We start from the raw sequence: 24,893 nt of genomic DNA on the forward strand, positions 1-24,893 counted from the left end.
CAGGATACCGGGCCGTCTCGCTATTGGTCAACGGCAAACTATAGGATACCAGCAATATCGTGACGTATCGGTTCGCTATTGGTCAGCGGTAATAATAGAATAAACATGTCTTTTCATAGTTTTCTTCAATCATACGTCTTTATTGTAATCAAGAAGTACGTTTATAAATTGTGTTCAATATTTTTACATTCATATAATAATAAGCATATGAATAGTTCCATAATGAAATAACAAATAATAAACAATGAACATTATTTCCGAAATGAAAGTATGTGCTTGTAGAGACTCGACTTCATGCTTTATTTGTACTGTCTTTATGTATTTGTTGTGGTTGAAGTGTCGTTACACTACCATGGGAATACAGAGTATGCAAATGACTGACCAGGCTCTTTATCATGACCTACGGCTTTACGTCCATAGGACGACGCCGAAATGGTTACAAAAATAGAAATAAAATCACTTTGACTTAACAGAATACGATACAGAGGAAACCGTCTTTCTCTTCCAGTGGCAGTTTCTGTCAAGGCGTACAATTATCAGCAGTGTTGGCGTATAATTATTCTCTTCAAAACCTTACATCGAAAACTCCTCTTATCAAGACAAAATATTAATTGATTGTTCTTCACCTCAACTTTTTTCAAGTTCGACATTTTCAATTAGTGAATTTGTCATCATTTTACAAAATACAGTATATAATGTATAACATATTACACAAGTTACATACAAGTACATCACAGGTGAAGATAAGTTTAAATTATAAGCACAAAAATTGCATGTTTAAATAATTGTATTACACAAGCTGTCAAAATTACACAAAATTATCGGTACTATTTGAACTAATTGGAGACTTTGGAACGCTGGGTGGCAGCAGACTCCCAAGTAAATTTCCATTGTTTACTTAGCTCTGAGCATGCGCACATTGCCGAGGACAATGGATTTACTTGGAAAGTCTACTGCATACACAATCAGTCAATATTAGTCTTAGTAGCAAACCCAGTTACCAACCTGTTCAAGATTAATTTGAAATTCATTTTGCTTTTAGTTGTTTTAGAATGATGTTTGTGGAAACATTTACAACAAATCAAAATTAAAACAATTTCTCCCACAGGCACTCCTGCAAAATGGGGAATGTGCGCTTCTGCATCGCACGTACACTTCGCATTCCACCTTGTTGTATATGGGACGCAAGAGTGCAACATTTCTCACATTTAACACATGCTTGTGGGATAACTAATATTTTTCCTGAATATCAGATAAAAAAAGTGCATTATTTGTTTTTTTTTGAAAATTTTTATACTTTGTACAAAAGATAGAAAAGCTAATCAGTACAAAAATACAAGATGATTTCATCTTTCGCTGTTGAATGAATTTGTATTCTTCATATTTATAGATTATACAAACAATGTTTAATCATTGTAATTGAACATGAATTGTAAATATCAAAGGTTTGGTGGACCCACATGCACCAATAGAGATAGCAACATGTAGAGAGCGCAATAACAAAAAATGAAGTCAATATTCTACACCAGTTACTATTTCTAAAAAAAACTAAAAAGAACATAGGTGATGAGCAACATTCAGGTGTAGAAATTATTTTAATTTCAATTTCTGGTGATGTTCAAATTCTTTTTTCATTCGTCAAAATGCTTGGTTTAGTTTTTGTTCTTACAAACAAAAATAATTTTAAACAAAGATCAAAGAAGTGTACATGTTCATTGCATCAATATACGAAAAGGAAAATTAAGAGAAAAGGCAAAAAATTAATTACGTCAACAATAAATTAAAGGAGTGTGATTGATTGGGCATAATTTGCACTAGTTTTATCAAAGCTGCACGATTCCTTTTCTTTCTTGGTTTACTTAAATGTCCCCTCATTCACACCCAAAGTTTTTACACCTTCATTTTTGAAAAGGCAGTTCGAAAGGCTCACTTTTAAACAGAAAAAGAAATACAACGTTTAACTCGTCAAGAGATCCATAATCAAGTGATGTTTGAAGCTTTGCATGGTGTGAAGGATAAAAATAAACTAAAAATAATGGTAAACTTGCGGTTACAACCCTGTAATAATTCTCTCTTGAGGGCTTGTTGGCTATGAGAAGATCCTTCGTCTCGACGTTTCTGCTCATCTTTAAAATAAAATAAAAACCTGAAGTCGAGGAGATAATACTATTAGAATCGCCGAGACCAAACCGGCTCCTTTCAGAACCAACAATCCAACAAAAGAGATTTACACATGGTTGTACTCGCAAGTTTACTATTATGTATGGTTTATTCTTAGATCCATAACCAATGAAGTAGGAATTGCAACCTGCAATCAGATAGCTCGACCAACATATTCTGAGTACAGTGTGCTACCCGTTTAACCTCAAACAGAAGTACTTACCTTCAGGATTTCTTAAATGTTTTGCTTCATTAATATCAATAACAGACATATATTGCAGGAGTGAACATTCATTTTGACAGGGCAAGAAAATTAGTCTTTTACAAAAAGCACTTCGAATGGAAAAGTCTGTCAGAATATTTTGAAAGGTGCACCAAGGACAAGAAGTGGGGCAACATACATGTAGGCCATGCCCTCCATGTAGCCCTTATGGGAACATTGCAAAACCAGGTCCCAATTTCACAGCTCTGATAACGACAAATTCAGTGCTTGCGATCACAATTCTTCAAGAGGGCAAGCACCACATTTATGTACTAGCTGCTGGGTGAAGAATGTCTTATAATACTATAAATAAACCTTACACGGAAGTCCCGAAGCGCTTCACAAAATAAAGAAGCATCAAATTAAAATAAAAAGATGCCAGTTATAAGCATAGATTTGAAATTGTTTTCATCTGGGGCAGTTTTGATAAAGTTTGGCAAATTTTTCTTAGTATCAGAGAGTACTCACGCACACAAATCCCCTGTCAACCTGTGAAATACGCTGACGTTAGCACGAAATTCCCTGCTTCCATTAGCGAAGATTCTTTACTTACGGTAAGCAGAGCCATGAAATTGGGCATCCATGTAGATGTTGGTAATTATCTGACCTTTGGTCTTACGAATAAATGCTTTGAGGGGCTGGTGTCCCAAGGCTTTGACTGCTGAAGTTTAAGATGCTACTAGCTGCTTGGCGCTCCTCAGCTTTGAGTCGCTTGTATTCCGTCTTGAAGAAGAGTAAAAAGATGCAAGCGTTGAACGCTGCGTAACCAGCAAAGATCAGGAGTGGAACTAGAAACAAGAAATCAGAGATGGAAATCGTTATTGATTTGATTTAATATTAGCTATGCGAATTTCTGGGTGTGTAATTTATAATAATACTTTTACCTGATATGCCTGTGATTAATTCACAGAACTTGGTTAAGTACTAAGTGAGTATACATGTGTACAGTGCTAACACACATGGGTGTAAAGGTCAAACAATAAATTATTAAAGAACATCTGCTTCTCTTCACGTACGAGTTAAATCTTGGGGAGTGACGTCTCCTCGGCAAAGTTGTATATTTTTCTGATGTGGAGTAAGATCCGTGGTCAGGTACTGGCTGAGTAGGATGCCAGCGATGCCTTGTACTTGCCTGAAAGTAAGAAGGAAACAGTTGATGAGGCGACATTCAGCTGAAACTAAGAGGTAGGACTTCAATTTTACACTAGAACGCAGGTGCCAAGGCCAGTAATTTTTGCATCAGGCCAGTAAACTTACGACTGGACAAGTTTGGCGGTCTAGTGGTTTTTAATTGCATAATAATATCTGTAATAGAAGCAATTACAAACTAGAATTAAGTGTTTATAGAAACAAACACTAAGTGTTCGGGTATTGTCGGGTCAGTGTTTTGCTGATGTCAGAACATTTTAATTTAATCAATTAAAAAGTGTTTGTAACAATATCGATGGTTTACAGAACAACAACGACGCATGCGCGTCACTTTATTGGTGACCTAGGTCATATTGGTACATGACGTAAATACCATAACATCCCCCTTCTTTTTTTTTTTTTTTTTTTTTTTTTTTTTTTTAGTTTTGACGTTAACAAGAAACTAAAAAAAATGTATGCAGATTAAAAAGGAACTGCTGACCTAGCCTGAAAACAAAGGGATGGATAAGGAGGAAAATTCTCAACTGATTACAAAAAAAAAAAAACCAAGCTGTCTTCTATGCTTGAGTTAAAATTAACTTAATTTGTTGCAAACTGGTTCAAATGAGTTCGTTTTACTTGGAACAAACTGTAAAAATAACTTCTTTAAGTAACACTTAACAAATTTGTTCAGCAACAGTCCAAAAGTTCACTTGACGCGATCGGAGTAAAAGCATCCTTTGAATGTGCAATTATGGGATATAGTCTTTCAGGTGTTTCGGTTTAGTAACTACGCGTCCTGAACGGGTTTTGATAGATGCACCCAAATCAGTATTAGTGTCAGGCTTCGGTTTGGGTGTGCTTTTGTCCATGTTCAATTGTTTGTTTGTTTGCAACGGTCCGGGTTTTTCCATAGGATTCATTGGTTCCTGTGTACACTCTGCTGGTGAGCTGATGTCTCCACGACTCACATTGCAGCTGTTGTTTTTGTTAGTGTCCGGTGAGATTGGTGGGTTTTCTACCGTTTTACGCAGATGCATGCGGTTACGACGATATCTCCCAGTAGGCGTTTCGACAATGTACGAACGCTCATCAAGTCTACGCATCACTGTAGCTTTGTCCCAGCCTTTCTGTCCTTGGATGAGGGGTGGCATGCGTACAGTGTCTCCTTCGTCCAATGGTGTGAGCGTCTTAGCTGAGTTGTTGTAGTAATCAGCCTGTTTGCGCACGCGTTGCTTCATGCGATCATGCTCGTCAATGACCTTTGGTTTTAGTAGATTGGCAGTTGTTGGTAACAAGGTTCGTGTGCGGCGGTTCATGAGTCTCTGTGTAGGACTTGTGGCAAGACCTTGTGTGGGCGTGTTGCGATGATCCAAGAGTGCCAGGTAGGGGTCAGTGTGTGACTTTGCACTCTTTGTGAGCAGTCGCTTTGCTGTTTTCACCGCAGACTCGGCTTTGCCATTAGCTTTGCTATTTCCTGGGCTACTGCAGAGATGTTCGAAGTCCCATTCCTTGGAAAATTGGCTGAAGAGTGTGGATGTGAACTGTGGCCCGTTGTCACTTACCAGTTGGGATGGAGTGCCATAACGAGCAAAATGTCCCTTGAGTTTCCGAATTACGGTGGCGCTAGTCGTGTCTGGAAGGTTGTCCACTTCCCAGAAGTTACTGTAGTAATCCACCGTGATTAAATAATCCTTGGCATTCAGTGAGAACAGATCAGTTCCAACACGCTCCCACGGCCTTGTTGCAAGCTCATGAGAGATCAAGCTCTCTTTTTGCTGCCGTATCTCCATCGAACGACATACATCACAAGTGCTGATGAAGTGTTTTATCTCGCTATTCATTCCTGGCCAGAATAGGCTCTGGCGTGCTCGTCTTAGGCAGCTGTCAATGCCCAAGTGGGATGAGTGGGTTTTGTCTTTCATCTCTTTCCTGAGGGTTTCGGGTATGACCACTCTGTCTCCTCTGAAAATCATACCGTCTTGAATTGCCAACTCGTCGCGATAGCTGTAGTATGGCTTTAGCTGCTCAGGGAGTGTGCTTCGCTCATCTGGCCATCCTTGAGTGATGGTTTGCTTAAGTAGCTGCAAATTATCATCTTTTGCAGTCTCTTTTTGTATTTGAGTCAGTTTTTCTTCACGTATGGGCAAATACGACACCATATTGACTTCCTCAAAATCTCCCTGGCCATGGGTGGGAGGCTGTTCACCAACCGCTCGTGATAGTGTGTCGGCCAGATACATTCTCTTTCCTGGGCAGTAAGTAATTGCAAAGTCATATTTCTGGAGGCGTAGGAGCATTCCTTGGAGGCGCTTTGGGGCCTTCACTAGGGGTTTTTTCATGATCATTTCGAGAGGTTTATGATCACTGACCACACTGGTGAATCTTCCGAAGGTGTATTGGTGGAAACGCTCCATCGCAAAGACTACTGCAAGCATCTCCTTTTCAATAGATGCGTATCGTGTTTCAGTGTCGGTCACCGCTCTGCTTGCGTATGCTATGGGATGGCCATTCTGCAGCAGAGCCGCCCCAAGACCAACACCACTTGCGTCACACTGCACAGTTAGTTCATCCTTCGGATTGTAGAATTGCAATATGGGTGCATGACATACCATCTTCTTTACTTTGATGAAGGCATTCTCTTGGGCATCTGACCACTCCCACGCTATGTCTGGTTTGGTAAGTTGTCGAATTGGCTCCAAGGTTTCCGATAATCCTGGCAGGAATTTTCCCAAGTAGTTTACAAATCCAACCAAGCGTTGCACCTCTTTTACATTTGTGGGAGCTGGCATGCTTGTCACTGCAGATATTTTCTGCGGATTAGCTTTGAGGCCTTTGCTTGATACGATGTGTCCAAGAAATAGTATTTCATTCACTCGGAACACAGATTTGGCCTTGTTTAGCTTAATGTTCATGTCTGCACAACGCTTCAGTAGCTGTTCAAGTTTTTCGTCGTGATCTGTGATTGCTTCTTTTTGGGAGCCACCTGTCCCATAGACTAGGATATCATCGGCAACACAGATTATGCCCGTTAGTCCTTCAAGTGCTTGATGAAGCCTGCGCTGGAATATCTCTGAAGACACGCAAGTGCCGAAAGGCAGACGACACCAGCGATAGCGTCCAAAGGGCGTATTGAAGGTTGTCAAAATGCTGGAGGCCTCATCCAGTTGTAGTTGCCAAAATGCTGATCTCAAGTCTAATTTGCTGAAAACTCTGGCGTCAGCAAGGTCGGGCAGAATATCTTCAATTACTGGTAGCTGATAGTGTTCACGCTTCAGTGCTTTATTCAGTGGCCTTGGGTCGATGCATATTCTGAGTGCACCATTTTTCTTCTCAGCCACTACCAACTGGCTTACCCACTGTGTTGGTTTTTGCACTGCTGTGATCACTCCAGATCTTTCCATGCTTTCAAGTTCATCTTTGACTTTGGCTTTGATGGCATGTGGTAGTCTCCGTGGGGGCAGAACGACAGGCATAATGTCCTCTCTTGTTTGCAAGTGGACCTCTCCAGGGAGTTTGCCTAGTTTAGCATCAAAAACTGTGCCGTATCGCTCTTCGGGTAGCTTATCATGGTCTGATGACGTGGACACTTTATTAATGTGTGCTTTGTGGAAGTTCTCACTGTTTACTGTGATGAGATCCATCTGCTGGCTTGCTTTACTGCCAAGTAGTGGGGTAAGGTCGTTGTTTACAACAACAAACTCCAAAGAGTATTTCTTATTCAACTTTGGGTTCAGTAATTTCAGTCTACATACCCCTTCTGCCTGTAGTGTTGATTTGTTCCACATGAGCAGTGTCTTTGGGTTCTTTGTGGTGGTGTACGTAGTGCCCTTAAGACAGTTCTTGGATATGATGTTGACACTAGCACCACTGTCTACTTGAAAGTTGATGGGTTTCCCATCGATGTGCATTTCAACGTACACATCCTCTTTATTTGGCTGTACGGCGTTGACAAGAGTCACATCATATATGTACTCGGTGCTCGAATCACTGGCTGAGCCGTCTGCGTAGGTTGTGCCCAGTGCATGGATATTCTTTTTTCGGCATACAGTGGCAAAGTGGTTGTTCTTTCCACATGCCTTGCATGTCTGCCCGTACGCTGGACACAGATTTCTATCTTTGGCATGTGACTTCCCGCAATATTTGCACTTTTTCACTTCTTGTGTGCTCTTGCCAGTCTTATGTTGCCCTTCTCCCGGCTTTGACCGTTGTTTGTATTTTTGTTTGGGCCCCTGGCGCTTGTCTGTGACTCTGTGCACTGCTTGTGCCCCATCATTTGTATTTAGGGGTGCCGTGAACGCTTTTAATTGTGACTCTGCTGATTCCATGCTCTTACATATGTCTATGCATGTGGAAAGTGTTAGGTTTCGTTCTTGGAGTAGGCGTTTTCGTGTGTTAGAGTCTCCAATTCCCAGTACAATTTTATCACGTACCAGGCTACTTGACATACATTCACAAAAGTTACATGTCTTTGCCAGAGATCTAAGGGCTGCCAGATAAGTTTCAAAACTCTCACCTGATTCTTGTTGACGCTTGTTGAACAAGTACCGCTCGTATGTCTCATTCACTTCTCCTATGGCATATTTATCAAATGCCTTTAAGATTTTGTCCAAATCTCTGGAATCGTCTTCGTTGGGGAAGTTGAAACTGTTATAAATCTCAAGTCCTTGTGATCCAATCGCATGCAGGAACAAGGCTGTGCGGTATGCTGGCGTTTGTTTCTGGAGCTGTGTAACGATGCCATAGTTACTCCACATTTGCTTCCATGTCTTCCAGTTTTCTATGACCCCTCTCGAAACTTGCATCGGGGCCGGAGGTCGAATGCCGCGGACGGGTGCAGGTCCCTTCGGCACGGCGCCATGTTGTTGGTTGCCCGGGCCAATATTTTCATCGGCGTTTAACTGTTCACCGACATTGTCCTCCGCTAATGGCGATCCTGCATGTCCTGTCGCCATTTCTAGTCACACTCCCGTGTCTATCCGATCACTTAAGAGGATTCTCACTAGAAATTTGCAGATTAAAATGGAGCTTCACGCTGCCACCATGTAACAATATCGATGGTTTACAGAACAACAACGACGCATGCGCGTCACTTTATTGGTGACCTAGGTCATATTGGTACATGACGTAAATACCATAACAGTGTTGATCCAATGATGTACAGTTTGTAAGAATCTATTGCGTAGAACACCTAATGATCATGAATCGTCAACTTTGCATCAGGTCTATATATCTTTCATCATGTAAATTTTATTTCACAGCCCAATTTTAGGTAGGTCACATATTATACTTGGCTCTGACAAGTTTGAAACTTGTGTGAAGAACTTCTTAGCTTAGTGTCAAGGCAAGCTCAATCTAAACTGGCAGATTTGTTCTCAAATTTTAGATTTTTTTTTCATGTTTTAATGGAAAGGTATTGATGAACAGTAATACAAGAGTGGCGACTAAGTCTAAAATGGCCATTGAAAACATAAAAGGTCAGGACTGTGTATCAATAGTTTTGACATTCAAAATCAACATTTACAATTTTTAATTATCCAGTGGTTATTTCAAGCCCACCAGGGGTATAACACTGCAACGTTTAGATCAGTGCACTCAGATGATCTCCACAAAAACAGGATAAAAAGTGTTTTTTATTTTTAAGGGGTGTGGCATAGTTTTAGCCAGAGGGTAGTCTTTTGGACAACCTAACTTAAACTTTTGACACCGTTTTATCTCCCAGACATTTTTATGTTCTGTATCTGAATAGTTTGGACAACCAGTTTTCAAATTTTAAGCAAGTTTGGAGTCCCTTATACAAAGTCCAGGGCCCAATTTCATAGAGCCGCTAAAAATAAGCACAAAAATTTGCTAAAAACTTGATGAAATAAGGATTACAAACCAAATTTCCACATGGTTTTCAGGATAAGCAAACAACAGCTGACTACCAGTAACAAGCAATATGCAAAAACAAATTTTGTTGGTAATCCTGTTTTTATCAAGGAAGAAATTTCACGCTAAGCAAATGTTTGTGCTTAGCAACTCTATGAAATTGGGCCCTAGTTGGACCCTTAAGTGGGGAGGGGGTGGGGGTTGGGGTGTAATGTACTCACCCAGCCATCACTAGAAAGCCAGTGCTAGTCCCTTCAGCTACAGGGTAAGTTGTTTCAACTCCAAGCTCCATAATCACGGGGTATGCACCAAATCCGAACGTGCCGAATATTCCAGCGGCTACTGCTATGTATGGATCTAAACCCTGGTAGCACGATAGCTGTATGGTGATGGTAATAAATTGGCTTGTTAGTGGAAATAGTGTATTATTGTATTTGTATATAAGGCCGTGTACGCAACATGGTGAGAGTGCATGCTTAAAGGCAATTGACACCTTTGGTAATTGTCAAAGACCAGTATTCTCACTTACGCATAAAATAACAAATCTGTAAAAAAAAAAAGAAACTCAATCGGTCATTGAAGTTGCAAGAGAACAATGACAGAAAAAAACACCCTTGTTGCACAAATTTTTGTGCTTTCAGATGCCTTAAAAAATTATTTGAGTAATTACCAATAGTGTCCAGGGCCTTTAACAATGGAATATCTGCCTGTTTTTCAGGTTTCCCTATCCTTTTTTTTTTAAACGTGTCTATCCGACTCTTCTTAGGTTGAGAGTCTACAAAAGGCGTCATTCTTCAAAAACAAAGCTCAAACAATACCTTGCCGAAAAATACTGATAATTGATTCCTGTGTGTTGTGTAACACGGATAATATTACCATGGAGGTAGACTACCTCCATGATATATTCCAGTTTTCTTATTGAAAAGAGAAGGGGGTTCACCCCAGTGTCCCTGGTTTGATTGGCAGCATGTTGCGCCTCAATGCCTACATGTAGTAAACCATTACGAGGTGCTATAAAAGGATTAGGCCTCAGAATTTTAACAAAGTCCCTCACATACCTTGCAGGAAATACTGTTAAGCCATGTCCGAAACGACGACTTCGGCTACAGCTCCGTCTAGATCAGCGCGTCTACCAGTGTTGAAGTATAGGCACTAGCCGTAGCTGTAGCCGAAGTCGCTGTTTCGGACACGGCCTAACAGTACTAGGAGCGGCACTGAGTGACGATTATGAACACTGCATGTATCTAAAAAGCTATACTAAACAATTGCTGTTAACGTAAATATAATTTAGAGATTTGATTACCGTGCAGAAAGAAATGACCCAAAGAACGGCCACAGTGAAGCTTAGCTTTAAGAGTCACTAGGTGACACAACACATAAGTCGTTATTATTCCTATTGTTATAAATATATTGTTATAAATATATTGTTATAAATGTATTGTTATAAATGTAAAAATGTATTGTTATACATGTAAATATGATTTAGAGATTTGATTACCGTGCAGAAAGAAATGACGCCAAGAACAGCCACAGTGAAGGACATCTTGGCCGTCATCTCAAACTTCTTTGTCTTATCAACGTAGATGCCTGTTATAATTGCTCCAACCATTCCACCGCCAATCATCAGAGCACCAACCATCGAGGAGAAATTCTGTCAGATTAAACCAAAAACGAAACGGAATGTCTTCAGTAAAGAATAAATTACATGATTAATAAAATTCTTTAGTTAAGGATGGTTTTTTGTTTCTTTTAAACTGTATTTCTTGACTTATCAGGTTATGAATTTATTATATTAAATTATTAAATAAATAAAACATATAACAACTATTGCTTATTTATTTTGAAAACTCATGATTGTAACTTCCTATTTATATGTACTCTTTTTGAAGAGGCCAGACCTTGAACAATCTTAGGCTTCTTGTCTGCAACCTCCAAATATCATATTATTAAGTTCTGTTTACTAGTTTTCCTTACACTGTACATATAATCCTATATTAATTTTTGTTTTTATGTTTACCAGAAACCAAATCATTTAATGTTCAAAAACTTGTGTGACTTGCAGTCTATTGATCAAACAATTTGTGTTATCTAACAAAAGAACCAATTACATCAAATCATAAAACCTACACATTAAAAGTACTTAATGATATCACCCCAACTCCACAACAATAGTATATGTCTGATTTAATACAGTGTTACGGCAGTCAAATATAAACTTTAAAGCCATTGGACCCTTTCGGTAAACAGTATTGTCCAAGTCCCACACTTCGTGTATCACAACTTATATATAAAACAACAAACCTGTGAAAGTTTAGGCTCAATCGGTCATCGGAGTCGGGAGAAAATAATGGGAAAACCCACTCTTGTTTCCGCACGTTTTGCCGTGTCATGACATGTGTTTAAAATAAATGCGTAATTCTCGCTAACAAGAATTTATATTGTTTTACCGTTTTCTCAAAAAGTAAAGCATTTCATGGACTAATATTTCAAGAGAAGTCTTTCACCATTACCTTCTGTAAACCCTGTAAATTATTTGTAAATCTGTGAACTTTTTTTCTTTTTTTCTGTACCGAAAGGGTCCAATGTCTTTAATGCTAGATATTTGTTTAATTTTACAATTATTAACTATAGTTCAGTACAATTAAAACTTATTAGCAAATACAATATTTTGCATTAAAATGTTAATAATTGTTAAAATGTAAACATGGTAAGTTTAACAGTAAAGACAGGAGAAAACATTCACGATAATACATATAAAATATAAAACAAATTTGAATCAGACTATTAATACATGCTATGACAATAAAGCAATGAACTATTACAATCAAACATGTCAAATGGTATCAAACTTTTAGAAGAATAAATCCGAAGGAATATCGGAAAGTACATTGTAAGCAAGCAGCACACACAATAAAGCTGTGAAATAAATTTACAAGCGAAACTATGCAATCCCTTAACATATGGACTGTAAAAGGGGTGACCCTGTTCAGCCCTAAGAGTGGCAACGGCGTCTGGAAAAAAAACAATTGTAGCCCACACCTTGAAGTGACCTTCAGGCCTTGTGTGTCTGGCGACAGGCATAAAAAAAACATAGTAAAAAAAAATAGGCAATCAAGTTCATAAACCATTAATGAGAGCAAATATCGAATAGAAGGAATTAGTTAACCACTTCATAGACATATACAAAAATAACTTTCCAGGTCTCTGCAAGGGTTTGTCTTGGAAATGTTTTTCAATACCTTTGCAGCAAAACATTTTTTTTTTAAACATGGCTGTTTGAGTAAAACCATCTCAATTAATTACAGACAATAAACAAATGCACAGGGATTTATTTTTCTCCTTCGAGAAAACTCTTTTACCATGACTAGGCCATACCCTGACCGTGACCCACAGCAGACATACCCCCATTGAATGTTGTAGTCTTTAGTAAAAGGGAGATATCAAGCATGAATTCCAGTTCCCTCTGTCCGCTTCGAAATATCATAATACACATTTTCAGTTAAACACACAACCAGCTGGTAGGGCCCTTTTAAGGTACAATTATTTACTTTCTTCAGCTACATTCCAAAACCCCAGAAATTAAATCCAAACGGCAAGTTGCACTTACATCGGAGTAGCCTCTTGAACAAAGAACTTGCTCAACCAATGAGCTGACAGTGTTGAATAACCCAAGACCAGAACCAAACACTTGAAGAAGGAGCAGGTAGGCAGGATTGCGTATTATCTGTACAGTAAAACAACATCGCCAACAATCACATTAGTTTTAGGTGCCAGTTCAGGACCCAATTTCAAAGAGCTATTAAAGCAGACATTTTATCAGAAATGGTGCATGTGACACAGTAATTTGGCTGGTAACCTCAAAGCATTTTGTGTTGTGCTTTGCTACTTTTTGTGAATAAGTAGCTCTCTGAAATTGCTTCTCTAAATGATACATGTTATGCATGTAATGGGTTCTTTAGTGTGCATTACACAACACATGAGACCAAAGGCTTTACGTCCCATCATAAAGACAAAGCAATAAGAGTGTCAAGACCAGGGCCTAATTTCTTGGCTCTGCTTACCGTAAGCACAGAATGGGTGCTTACGGAAGCGTGCTCCACATTACTAGGCATTCTACACTTACAAGGCTAGCGCAAAAAATTTGGCGCTTGCACGTAAGCAGGAAATCATGATTGTAAGCGCAGAATTCGGCAGAAAGCAGACCATAAAATTGGGCCCAGGACTCAAACCCATACTCTGCTGACCTTCTGCGCTTGATGACTAGGCCTGGGCGAATAATTTGAATATCCGGTTAATGGCCAATAGGTTTTCCTATCCGTAACCACGAATGCCTTTTTTTTCTTAACCGGATATCCGCATAGGGTGTGAATACCTATTTACAAACCGGATAATTCTGTAATTACAACCGAGTAACCGGATATTCTTTAATATCCGAATACCCATGGACGTCGGGCGACAACTGATATGAATTGTTTTGTCTGAATCCTTATGAAACTTCTATTAAAACAGCATAAAAAAGCATATATGAAGTATTTAACTATGCTCACCTCCGTGAAGAGTTTAAACAATGACATTTCTGACGTAATTTGTTCAAAGATTACAAAATTTTTTCTTCATGTAGAGTCAATCATGATCAAAAGAAAAAGCAAATCGCCATCTTTAAACTAGATCCGGTCATTTTTATGAATGAACCGAGTGACACTGGTCTACAACTAATTTCAATCCGCCCATAACATCTCATTCACAAACGAACAGCGCCCTCTAGCGGCAAAAAAAAAAAAAAAATTATTTTTTTGAAATAGCGCCCTCTAGGGGCAAAAAAAACATTTGAATATATGGTTAATTTTGGATAGTTGGCCAGCGGTATCCGAATAACAAAATTTCACTATTTGCCCAGCACCATTGACGACATGACATGTCACAATACAAACTATACATAATAACCATAATAATACTGAAGTCTTACATAGCGCATGTATCTACCAAACAAGGTACTTAAGGCACAGAGTATATAAACTCAGAAAGATAGGTAATTGCAGTGATGAATTCTGAGACCCAATTATGTAGCACCTCATAAGGTTTTAAATGGTGCTACGGCGCATACAGCAGCAGCCACAGCCAGGAACACCGGGGCGAACCCCTTCTCTTTTCAATAAGTGCAATGGGTTCTTTTACATGCATTACACAACACATGGGACCAACAGCTTTACGTCCCATCCGAAGGATGAAGCAATGATTAAGCGTCTTGCTTAAGGACACAAGTGCCACGGCTGGGGATTCGAACCCACACTCTGCTGATCAGAACCACCAGAGTTTGAATTCTGTGCTCTTAACCGCTTGACCACATCCACAGATGTGTCTAAGAGAGACGGACTAACACACTCTGAATCAGAATGTCACAATAACTTCTTGATGTGGAGACTAACCTTCTTAAGACCCTGTACAAAAGATTCACTAACGGCAGCAGCACTAGCACTGGGAGGCGTAGGGGGAAGACTGTTACAGAATCCTACTGTCATCATAGCCGCTGCCACTCCGCCCGGAATAGTGTATATCCACAACTGAAACCAAATTGTCAAAAGTTATTAGAATTGATTTGATTTCTTGTTTTGTTAATAATAATACACAGAGTAAAGTAAAAGAAGCTTTTTATATAACGCTCACTTCAAATGCTAAAGGAAAACCCTTTTAAAGGACACAAGTGCCCAGAGCAAGAACTTGACCCGCACTCTGCTGATCAGAAACATCAGAGCTTGAGTTTTGTGCTCTTAAAGGCAGTGGACACTATTGGTAATTACTTAACATAATTACAATCATAAAACCTTTCTTGTTTACAAGTAATGGGGAGAGACATTGTGAGAAACAGCTCCCTCTGAAGTGACATAGTTTTCGGAAAAGAAGTAATTTACCACGAATTTGATTTCGAGACCTCAGATTTAAAATTGAGGTCTCAAAATCAAGCATCTGAAAGCACACAACTTCATTCGACCATGGTGCGACAAGGGTGTTTTTCTTTCATTAATATCTCACAACTTCGACAACCATTTGAGCCCAAATTTTCACAGGTTTGTTATTTTATGCATATGTTGAGATACACCGTCTGTCATGTCTGTAAAGACAAGTCTTTGACAGTTACCATTAGTGTCCATTGTCTTTAACAGCTGTACCAAGAATTGCCACTTTCATCACAAACTACTCCTATTTGCTTTTCTTGTTCATATAAAAAATGACAGGACTGTAATTTGTATCTATTTTTGTATGTAAGTACTGTCTACTCCGTACTTCCCGAGCTGTGAAAAAGGCATATTACTCCGGTGGGATTCAAACCCATGACCTTTGCAATTTTTTAGCAGTGTCTTACTGACTAGACCACCAAGATTGCCCGGTAGCTAGAGGCAGTTCAAATACTATATTGTAGCAGCGGCTACTGCAAACAAATGTTGAGAATATTAATCCCCGATGAAAAATTTTCTCTATCCCAAATAGAAATTTTCATCGGGGATAAAAATATCAATCCTCGACGCAAATTTCGTCTTTATTCCCGATGCAAATTTTCATCTTTTAATTTTCAACTTGCTGTTCAATACATTTGCCACTAAAACTTAACATACCATTGTTGGAATATCATTCTTATGCTGTACGATAACCCCAGTCAGTGCAAATGCCAGGAGTATTCCAAGAGGATTGGACGCCGAACCTAACGTATTAGCGATAGCCCTCTGACTGTCCGGAAACCAGACTGCTGCTAGTTTAGTCGGCGCGAAGAGAAGAAACGGTTGTGCAGACGCTGCGATCCCTTGGCCGATCATGACGATCAGGAAACTGTGACCATCAACTTGTGGGATTGTGCTTACGTATCGTGTTGCGAGTCCAACGAGGTTCAGCCAAGCACCTAGTAACATCTGAAAAACAAATAATGAAAAACAAATTCATCAGGAAATTATTTGTAAATAAAAACAAGTTTGTCTAACTTGTTTGTGTTCTGGGCTCAGACATAGATTCTATTCCCGTTTTAAGTTTGGATTGATAGGTTTTCGAGTCACAGTGGTTCGGTTTACTATTTTTGATCTATTTTAAAATCTTAGAGAATGGGTTTATCCTGTCTAACTTTTATTTTATTTTTTCCCTTTTTTTTTGAGAACACTCCTGAAATCAGGTGAATTTTACAACAAGCTTGGTGGACAATTGTAGACCAATGGATAAGTGATTTAAAGCAAACCAAACTTACCCCAGTTCTCAACCCGAATGTATCCAGAACCCATGTTGATAAGAAGCCAATGGGAATAGTTGTAACCATGTAAATCAGAGATAACCAATTGACATTAGCAAAGGAAGTGTGGTAGTATTCAGCGGCGATGTCTGCTATCGGAGCAAAGGAGATCCAACCCTGTAATCAAGTTTCAAAAAAATACGTTATTTTTTTTTATAGCACATAGCAAACAAAACATGTCATCGTCATCATCCTATGAGTCATGGCCGACCCTTTGTGACCCTGATTATGATGAAGTTCCCACTCTTCCTATCCAGTGCAGATCGATATGCATCGTTTATTAATAAGCCAGTGAGTTCTTTGATTCCGTCTGTCCAACAAAGTTCAAAAAAATTATAGTACACAAAATACAAGTTCACACAACTACATCTGAAAACCACTCAAATTCTGTGCCTACTGTGCGGGTTTCCATTTCATAGCGCTGCTAACCTCAAGAACATAAAAACACAAAGCTACCCCTACAAGTAAATGAAAATGAATGATGTCACATGTCACATAGTGAACGCATTTAAAGCTGGCCACCTAATCGTCTTGCTAACCTTTGAAATATGATGATAATTAGATGTTAAATTTGCATCAGGATAAAAAACCTACAATTTTTTTTTTTTTTAACAAATAAAAAATGCTTACGCCTTAGAACATTTTTCGGCTATATGCTATAGCCAGCAGGAAAACATGCATACCCTAAAAGCAGCACAATAAAGGAGATCCAACCCTTTAAACAAGTTCAAAAAAATAGTATACAAAAAAGTGTACAAAATACAAAATACAAGTTCACACAAACATATCTTAAAAACCAAATGTGTGACCACTCAATATCGTGGTTTTGAATTTAGTGCCTTCTGTGCGAGTTTCCATTTCATAGCGCTGCTAAACCTCAAGAACATAAAAACACAAAGCAACCCCTACATGTACATGTACAAGTAAATGAAAATGAATGATGTCACATGTCACATAGTGAACGCATTTAAAGCTGGCCACCTAATTTTCTTGCTAACCTGTTTGAATATGATGTTAATCAGGGCCCAATTTCATAAAGCTGCTAAGCACAAAAATTTGCTAAGCATGAAATTTGTGCTTTGATAAAAACAGGATTGCCAACCAAATTACCATGTGATTTTCAGGATAAGCAAACAACAGCTGAATACCAGTAACAAACAATATGCAACAAATGGAAATTTGGTTGGTAATCCTGTTTTCATCAAGGAAGAAATTTCATGCTTAGCAAATTGTTGTGCTTAGCAAACCTATGAAATTGGGCCCACATGTTAAATTTGCATCAGGATAAAAAACATTCATTTTGGGTTTTTTACGCATTAAATATGCTTAGCTTGAGCACATTTTTCTGCTATAGCCAGCACGAAAACATGCTTACCCTGTAAGAAGCACAATAATGTATACCCAGGCGCCGATTTCATCAAGATCTAAGATTGGTCGTAATTGCAAATCAATCGTAGTTGCTAAGTAATGTGTGATGTCACAATACAAATCATTATGGTGATACTGACAAATTGTCTTACGATGGATTCTATTGCTATGTGAAATTGAGCCCTGGACACGTGGCAAAATATTGCACTAAGGTAAAATTTACAAAGCTTGATTTACACTTGATTTACACTTGTTTTAACCAGCCTCACAACCCAGGCAGGTAAATTGGTCTTTCCCACCCTGTATCCCTACTACAAATTACTCACAATAGCATTGGATAGGTTGAGCACAACCAGTACGCTCAGCATGTACCATCTTCTCGTGTATACTTGGTAGTGGCTGGACTGTGAAGGGGTAGACGTTTTGCTACTAGACATATTGTGTTTACTGCTATTTATTGAGTTTACCACTGGATCAAGGAGATCGGATAACAGCTTGTCATCATCCATTGCATCTGGGTGGAGAAAAAACACAATCATTTTGGGAAATTTTATGTCTTTTGGTGAAAGAATGCTGCCGCCAACCACCAGATTTTCAGTCATCTCATTTTCACTTTTAGTTACCAAGTCAGTTTTAAGTTAATATTTGTTTTGAGTAATCACCAAACGTGTACCTTCTTCCCTTTAATGGCAATTTATACCATTAATTGTAAGGTTTAGATATTTGTAATTTCTTCCCCACTCATCCACATGAGGGCTCAATCTACTATCAGGCCTGGAATTTCAACTTCAACAGGGCAAGGCCATTTTAATCTTGAATAGGGCATTTCCATTGAAAAATCTTAAAGTCAATGGGAAACTTTTGAAGGAGCACCAATGCCAAGACCAGGGGCAAGGAAGGCCATGGTCTCCGCCTCCGCGGCCTGTGTGTAATTCCAGGCCTGTACTATTGGAAAATACCGATACTTCACAAAATTTTATAAATGACAGTTCCCTTCCTCTGTATATTAATAGGTGTCATTTCATTACTCAAGAAAATAAAGATCCACGCTTCCTTTGTACCAAATGACGTGTGAGCACGTGTGCAAAATGAGTAGCAACCTAATCTTTCAAGTTATCTAAAGCAAAGCATTCTATTAGGGTTTGTTAAATTGCAGGGTATATACACATTTACTTTTTAACTTCACTGTAAATTTTGTTAGGGAGTGCCTAAAAAGTAGACTTGGGTTTTCTATGTGGATTGGATTTTCAGTCCTACCCAGATTTTCCCTGGATTAATTCTCTTGGGTGATTCTCCAACATCTAAAATTGAAACTTCCTTCTTTGTCTTCTCTAAAATTGATCATATTGATTGGGCTCTTGGCTAGCCCACAAATAGGATGGGGCTAAATTATTGTCTAGCAAGAGGCATGCTAGGTAGGCCTGCGGTTATCGCTGAACGAGTACTGCTTCCATACCAGAATAAATTGAAACAAAGCGAAGGTGTCGCTACTGGGTGCTTCCTTGGTGATATTGTTTGATTTCATTATAAATAAACATTCACAATTAATCCCTCTCATTCCAAAGTGTAACAAACTTGAGATATGTATGATTATGATAACAAATAATAAATGGACCGAACATAAAACATGTTTAATTTAACGAATCATGTTGGAGCACTGAGTCCACTCAAGCTTTCCCATACGTACAGTGACTACTACTTGTACTTAACACTTACACTACAGTAACACTGTGTTATTGTACAAAAGTGATTTGACTGAGCGCCTGACAGCAGCCACTCAAATCAGCTCTGTGTTTGTTTGCTAATTTCTTAGTATATTGCTCAATTTGTGTTCTTATTTTTATACAACTGGATTTGTTACTACACCTGGAATCTACAGGACCTTTTCTGTGTATCCTGGAGTCATCTGAGTTGTGAAAATAGTGTTTTTCTGTTGGAATTTTTCACTGTCTCAGTTGAGAGTTCTGGTGTATAAAGCTTACACACACTTAGGTGGCTGCATCCTGTGCAGTCATCCACCTAGTCCATGGACATTGTTCGCCCATCTGGGGACAATGGAGGTAAGTATCCTTTTCATTCTCTCTCTGCTTGCTAGACCATTGTACTGTACTGACTCATCTGTGGTCAGCTTTGTTCCATCAGCATCAATTGTGTCTGATGCTTACATTCTGCCAAAGACACATCTAGGGTTCATCCAGCGTCGTAAATATCTGAAATGCCCTATTTCTTACTATGACAACTCCCCAGCCACTTTTCATTTGGAAATTGTGATTTTTGGTGACATTGCTGTAAATCCCGGCCCTGAAGGTGTCAATAACTCAAACTCAGCAGAAGCTAGTCCAAACTCTGCAAATTCCTACTCACGAAACAAGCTTCTCAGTCTCCGTTATGCCCCATCCACTCGTGCTACAACTCTGCTGCCTTCCTGTACACTATCATTACAGAACCTTGGCCTTTTTGTAAATCCCAGCACTGTTTACCGACCTACACATCGTGGTAAAAAAGCTGGTCGCCGTAGAACTGTTCATAAACCCCCCGTACCCGAAGTTACACTCCCATCTGTTCCAGTACCAGTGACTCCAGCCAAATCTCAACTCAGCCTTTGTGTTATAAACACACAGTCCATCTGTAACAAGTATGACGATTTTGCTGATTTTGTTCTGCAAAAAGATCTGGACCTTGTTGCCGTTTCAGAAACATGGCTGAGACCAGACGACAACTTAACATGTCGTCAGTGTACCCCTGCAGGCTACTACTTTCATCACATCCCAAGACCTCACAAGACTGGTGGAGGAGTTGCAATACTGTACAGATCTACTTTATCCGTCTCTGTGAAAAGTAATGACGTCCAGTACACAACTTTTGAATCTCTTCATGCTGAAGTTTCCGGAAACTCTAAATCTGTTCGCCTTGTCATTGTATACAGACCTGAAAGAGATTCAAACGGCCAACATGTGATTTTCTCAAGTTTTCTAAGGGAGTTTGAGAATTTGATTTTGGAATATCTGCTTCACCCATCGGAAATCATCATCACAGGCGACTTTAACATTCATGTTGATGACATCCACAACACCAATGCAAACCAGTTTAAGCATCTACTTCAGGCTTTTGGTCTTACCCAGCATATCAAGGAGCCGACTCATCGTCTCGGTCATTGCCTAGACCTTGTCATAACTCGTGAAATCTCCCCACCAATTGTCTCAAACTTTGTTATTCTACCTGGATTATCAGACCATTATGCAGTCATGTGTAACTTGAGTCTGTGCAAGCCCAAAGTCCCGACCGTTACTATAAAGAGCCGACAATGGAAACATGTGAATCCTACCGAAGTGTTCGCGACATAGGCTTCCATTTAGCAAATCTAGAAGTTGATCACGACTGCTTGGATTCCTATGTCAGCCAATATGAGAGTACAGTCAGTGACATCTTGGATAAATACGCACCTTGGAAAACGAGATCAGTCAAGGTCCGAACTGAAGTCTCCTGGTTCAATGATGATATTCGTACAGCGAGAAAGATCTGTCGTCAACTGGAGCGGAAGTGGCGGAAAAATGGCAAATTGGCAATTCAACGACAAGAATATCGCAACCAATGTAAAGTAGTTAGGAATTTGATCAACCAGGCAAAGATCATCCATTATTCATCTCAAGTACAAGAATCCTCAGGAGATCAAAAGAAGCTTTTCAAGATAATTGGTAAGTTGTTGCTCAAACCCAAAACCCCTGTCCTTCCATCCACTTACAATGACCAGAACTTAGCAAATGAGTTCCAGAAATTCTTTGTCACCAAGATTTTAGACATCCGCTCATCATTTTCATCAGTCCCTTACAACGTGCCGCAGACATTGCCACAACTTCAACCAGAGTGTAGACTATCTGTGTTTGAGCCTGCGACTGTTGCTGAGATTCAAAGGGTTATTATGAAATCTCCTTCAAAATCCTGTGAGCTGGATCCAGTGTCAACATCCATGATAAAGCAAAACATCGATATTTTTGTACCCTACATCACTAAGCTTGTAAACGAATCCCTCAGTTCCGGTTGTTTCCCCGATAGCCTCAAAGTTTCCTACATCAGGCCGCTCATCAAGAAACCAAACCTGGACAAGGAGATATTCAAAAACTACAGACCGGTTGCAAACTTAAAATATCTTGGAAAAGTCATCGAACGAGTAGTTTCATCACGTATTTCTGATCACATTCATACTTTCAACCTGTCCGACGTGTTCCAGTCAGCATACAAGCCTTTCCATGGGACCGAGGCTGCACTAGTCCGTGTGAGCAACTATACTCTCTCTGCAATGGACAATGGTAACCTAACAGCACTAGTCCTGCTAGACTTGAGTGCTGCTTTTGACACTGTCGATCACAACATCCTTCTCTCTCGGCTCCAGAATCACCTTGGCATAGAGGACACAGCCCTAGCATGGTGCAAATCGTATCTCTACAATAGAACTCAGCATGTATGTATTGGCACCGCGATATCCGACCCTGTTGTTTTGAACTACTCTGTGCCACAGGGGTCGGTACTCGGCCCGCAGTGGTTTACGCTATACACTTTACCGATTTGTGACATCATCCTGAAATTTAATCTGAATTACCATGTGTACGCAGACGACACTCAGCTATACATCACGTTTAAATCTTCTCAAGAAAACGCCAATGCATCTATTGCAAGACTTGAGAAATGCATCCAAGAGATTCGACGTTGGACACAACAAAACTTCCTGAAGTTAAATGATGATAAGACAGAGTTCCTTCTATTTGGGTCACGTCAACAGTTAACTAAGGTTTCAGTGCCATACATCTCCATCGGTGATGCTCGGATAGCTCCCTCGCTGAAAGCTCGGAACTTAGGTGTTATTTTTGATTCATCGATGACACTTCAGCCACACATCAACAACATTGTTCGTTTATCATCATATCACATCAGGAATATAGGTAAGATTCGCAAGTACTTGGACAAAAGTGCCACTGAAAAGGTCATTCACGCATTTGTTACTTCTCGTCTTGACAACGGCAATGCTCTTCTCTACAGTCTTCCTAACAACCAGATTTCCCGACTTCAACGGCTCCAAAATACTGCTGCCCGCATTGTGACACTGTCTAGAAAATCCTGTTCTATCACCCCCATTCTGAAACAACTACACTGGCTCCCTATCTCTCAACGAATCATCTTCAAGCTGATGCTCATTGTCCACAAAGCTCTTAATGGCAAGGCTCCCCACTATATTTCTGAACTGCTTCAAGTTTACACTCCATCAAGGAATCTTCGATCAAGTTCTATGCTTCTCCTCATTGAACCCAAGTCTCGACACTCATGGGGTGACAGGTCTTTTTCTTCAGCCGCGCCACGCATCTGGAACTCTCTACCACTTAATCTTCGATCTTGTCTTTGTACTGCAAAATTCAAGTCTCTTCTCAAAACTTATCTTATGTCACAGGTTTTCAATGACTAATTTTGTTGTGTCTGTTTTTTCTTTGTGTTGTGTTTTGTTTTTGTTTTGTTTTTGGTTTTACTGCGCCTTGAACACCCAGCAGGGTGGATATGTGCGCATTACAAGTCTTATTATTATTATTATTAGAGTCAGGGTCAGAGACAGAGAGAGACACATCCATTTTTGTTTGCTTTTTTTGTCCAAAACAAAATTATCAGATCATTCAAGCGGCCTCTGGGCAACCTAGTTGCGAGAACGTAACCGTCAGCAGGAGGGTTACGTTATCGCAACCAAGCTTAGTTCGAAGGATAAAATTAAATTTGCTGGAATGTGTGTACACAAATATGACCTGATGACGGCCTATGATGATCAGATGATTATGATATTATTAATATTATATTTTGTTCTTTAAAAATGTGCAATGGCAGAGGACCATGGAGGTGTATTTCTACCTCCAGCTCCATCTCCATGATAACTGATATGACTGAGTGGACCTAGCAGACAGCAGTGTAGTGTGTGTGTGCGGCGGCAAAGAAAGGTGTGTTCCGCGCCGTCATGTCGGTCATGTCGGTAGACTATAGTGTGCACAAACCGGTAGGATTAGGAATGCCAAGTTAGAAAAAGGAGCAAAAAAAGCCTTTAAAAAACATGTTGACGTAATTATTACCACTAACGTTCATACTCACCCCAAACCGTGAAGACGTTGGTTACATTTGTAGCTTGCGTGCTATTTTATTTAAAAACATGCTCAAAAGTCAAACCCTTCTTATCTGCTGTCTGTCACGTGAGATTTAGTGTGTTTCTTGCAGACTGGAGTCCTATTTACAATCGTAGGTTGGCAAGCGTGCCAAGCCGTGATCACGCACCCGACTACATACTTTCTGAAGGTTACGGCTACGACTACGACTTGACTGTTGCTAAAGGTGTTGCTATGATCCTGCCGTAGCCATAGCCAAGAGGAGGAGCCAGTGTGGGCGGGGCGGCTTTGATTGATTAGGGTTGGATATCTATTTGCGTGTTAGTTGCGATAACGTACACCCTCGTGCCGTCGGCAGGAGGGTTACGTTATCGCAACTATTTCCGTGTGTGGGTTGATGGGGAGATACTGTATTATTATGTTGGGTTACTTAGATCAGCATTCTACCTCCATGCTTAGATACTGGGACCAATTGCATAGAGCTGCTTCAGCACAAAAAAAAGCTGCTAAGCGCAACTAAGAACAATGTTAAGTAATTAAGCAGCTCTATAAAGTTGGGACCTGGGCCCAATTTCCTAGAGCTGCTAAGCACAACAATTTGCTTACCATGACATTTTTTTTTCTTTAATAAAAACAGGATTAACAATAGTATTTCAATTTGCAATTGTTACTGGTATTCTGTTGTTTGCTTTATAATATCCTG

General features: G+C 39.6%; 1 protein-coding gene across 1 annotated transcript; it reads right to left on the reverse strand.

Moving 5' to 3' along the window:
- Window positions 1-141: 141 nt before the first annotated feature.
- On the reverse strand, window positions 142-24,285 carry LOC139940804 (solute carrier family 49 member A3-like). The gene is made up of 10 exons (XM_071937185.1): window positions 24,180-24,285; window positions 18,386-18,573; window positions 16,650-16,808; window positions 16,033-16,323; window positions 14,848-14,982; window positions 13,029-13,145; window positions 10,920-11,072; window positions 9,643-9,800; window positions 3,439-3,554; window positions 142-3,210 (listed from the first exon to the last, which is right to left on the reverse strand). The coding sequence occupies exons 2-10, from the start codon at window positions 18,566-18,568 to the stop codon at window positions 3,038-3,040; spliced, it is 1,485 nt and encodes a 494-aa protein (XP_071793286.1). The 5' UTR covers window positions 18,569-18,573; window positions 24,180-24,285; the 3' UTR covers window positions 142-3,037.
- Window positions 24,286-24,893: the final 608 nt, after the last annotated feature.

The sequence above is a fragment of the Asterias amurensis genome, chromosome 8 (assembly GCF_032118995.1).
Source record: "Asterias amurensis chromosome 8, ASM3211899v1".
Taxonomy (NCBI): domain Eukaryota; kingdom Metazoa; phylum Echinodermata; class Asteroidea; order Forcipulatida; family Asteriidae; genus Asterias; species Asterias amurensis.

Bases quoted from the DNA above. Each gene is read 5' to 3' on its own strand.
- LOC139940804 (XM_071937185.1), bottom strand. From the start codon at position 18,568: ATGGATGATGACAAGCTGTTATCCGATCTCCTTGATCCAGTGGTAAAC. The intron at 9,801-10,919 runs GTAATCAAATCT...ATCACCATACAG, and splicing joins GCGTCATTTCTTTCTGCACG to CTATCGTGCTACCAGGGTTT. The intron at 3,211-3,438 runs GTACGTGAAGAG...TCTTGTTTCTAG, and splicing joins CACTCCCCAAGATTTAACTC to TTCCACTCCTGATCTTTGCT.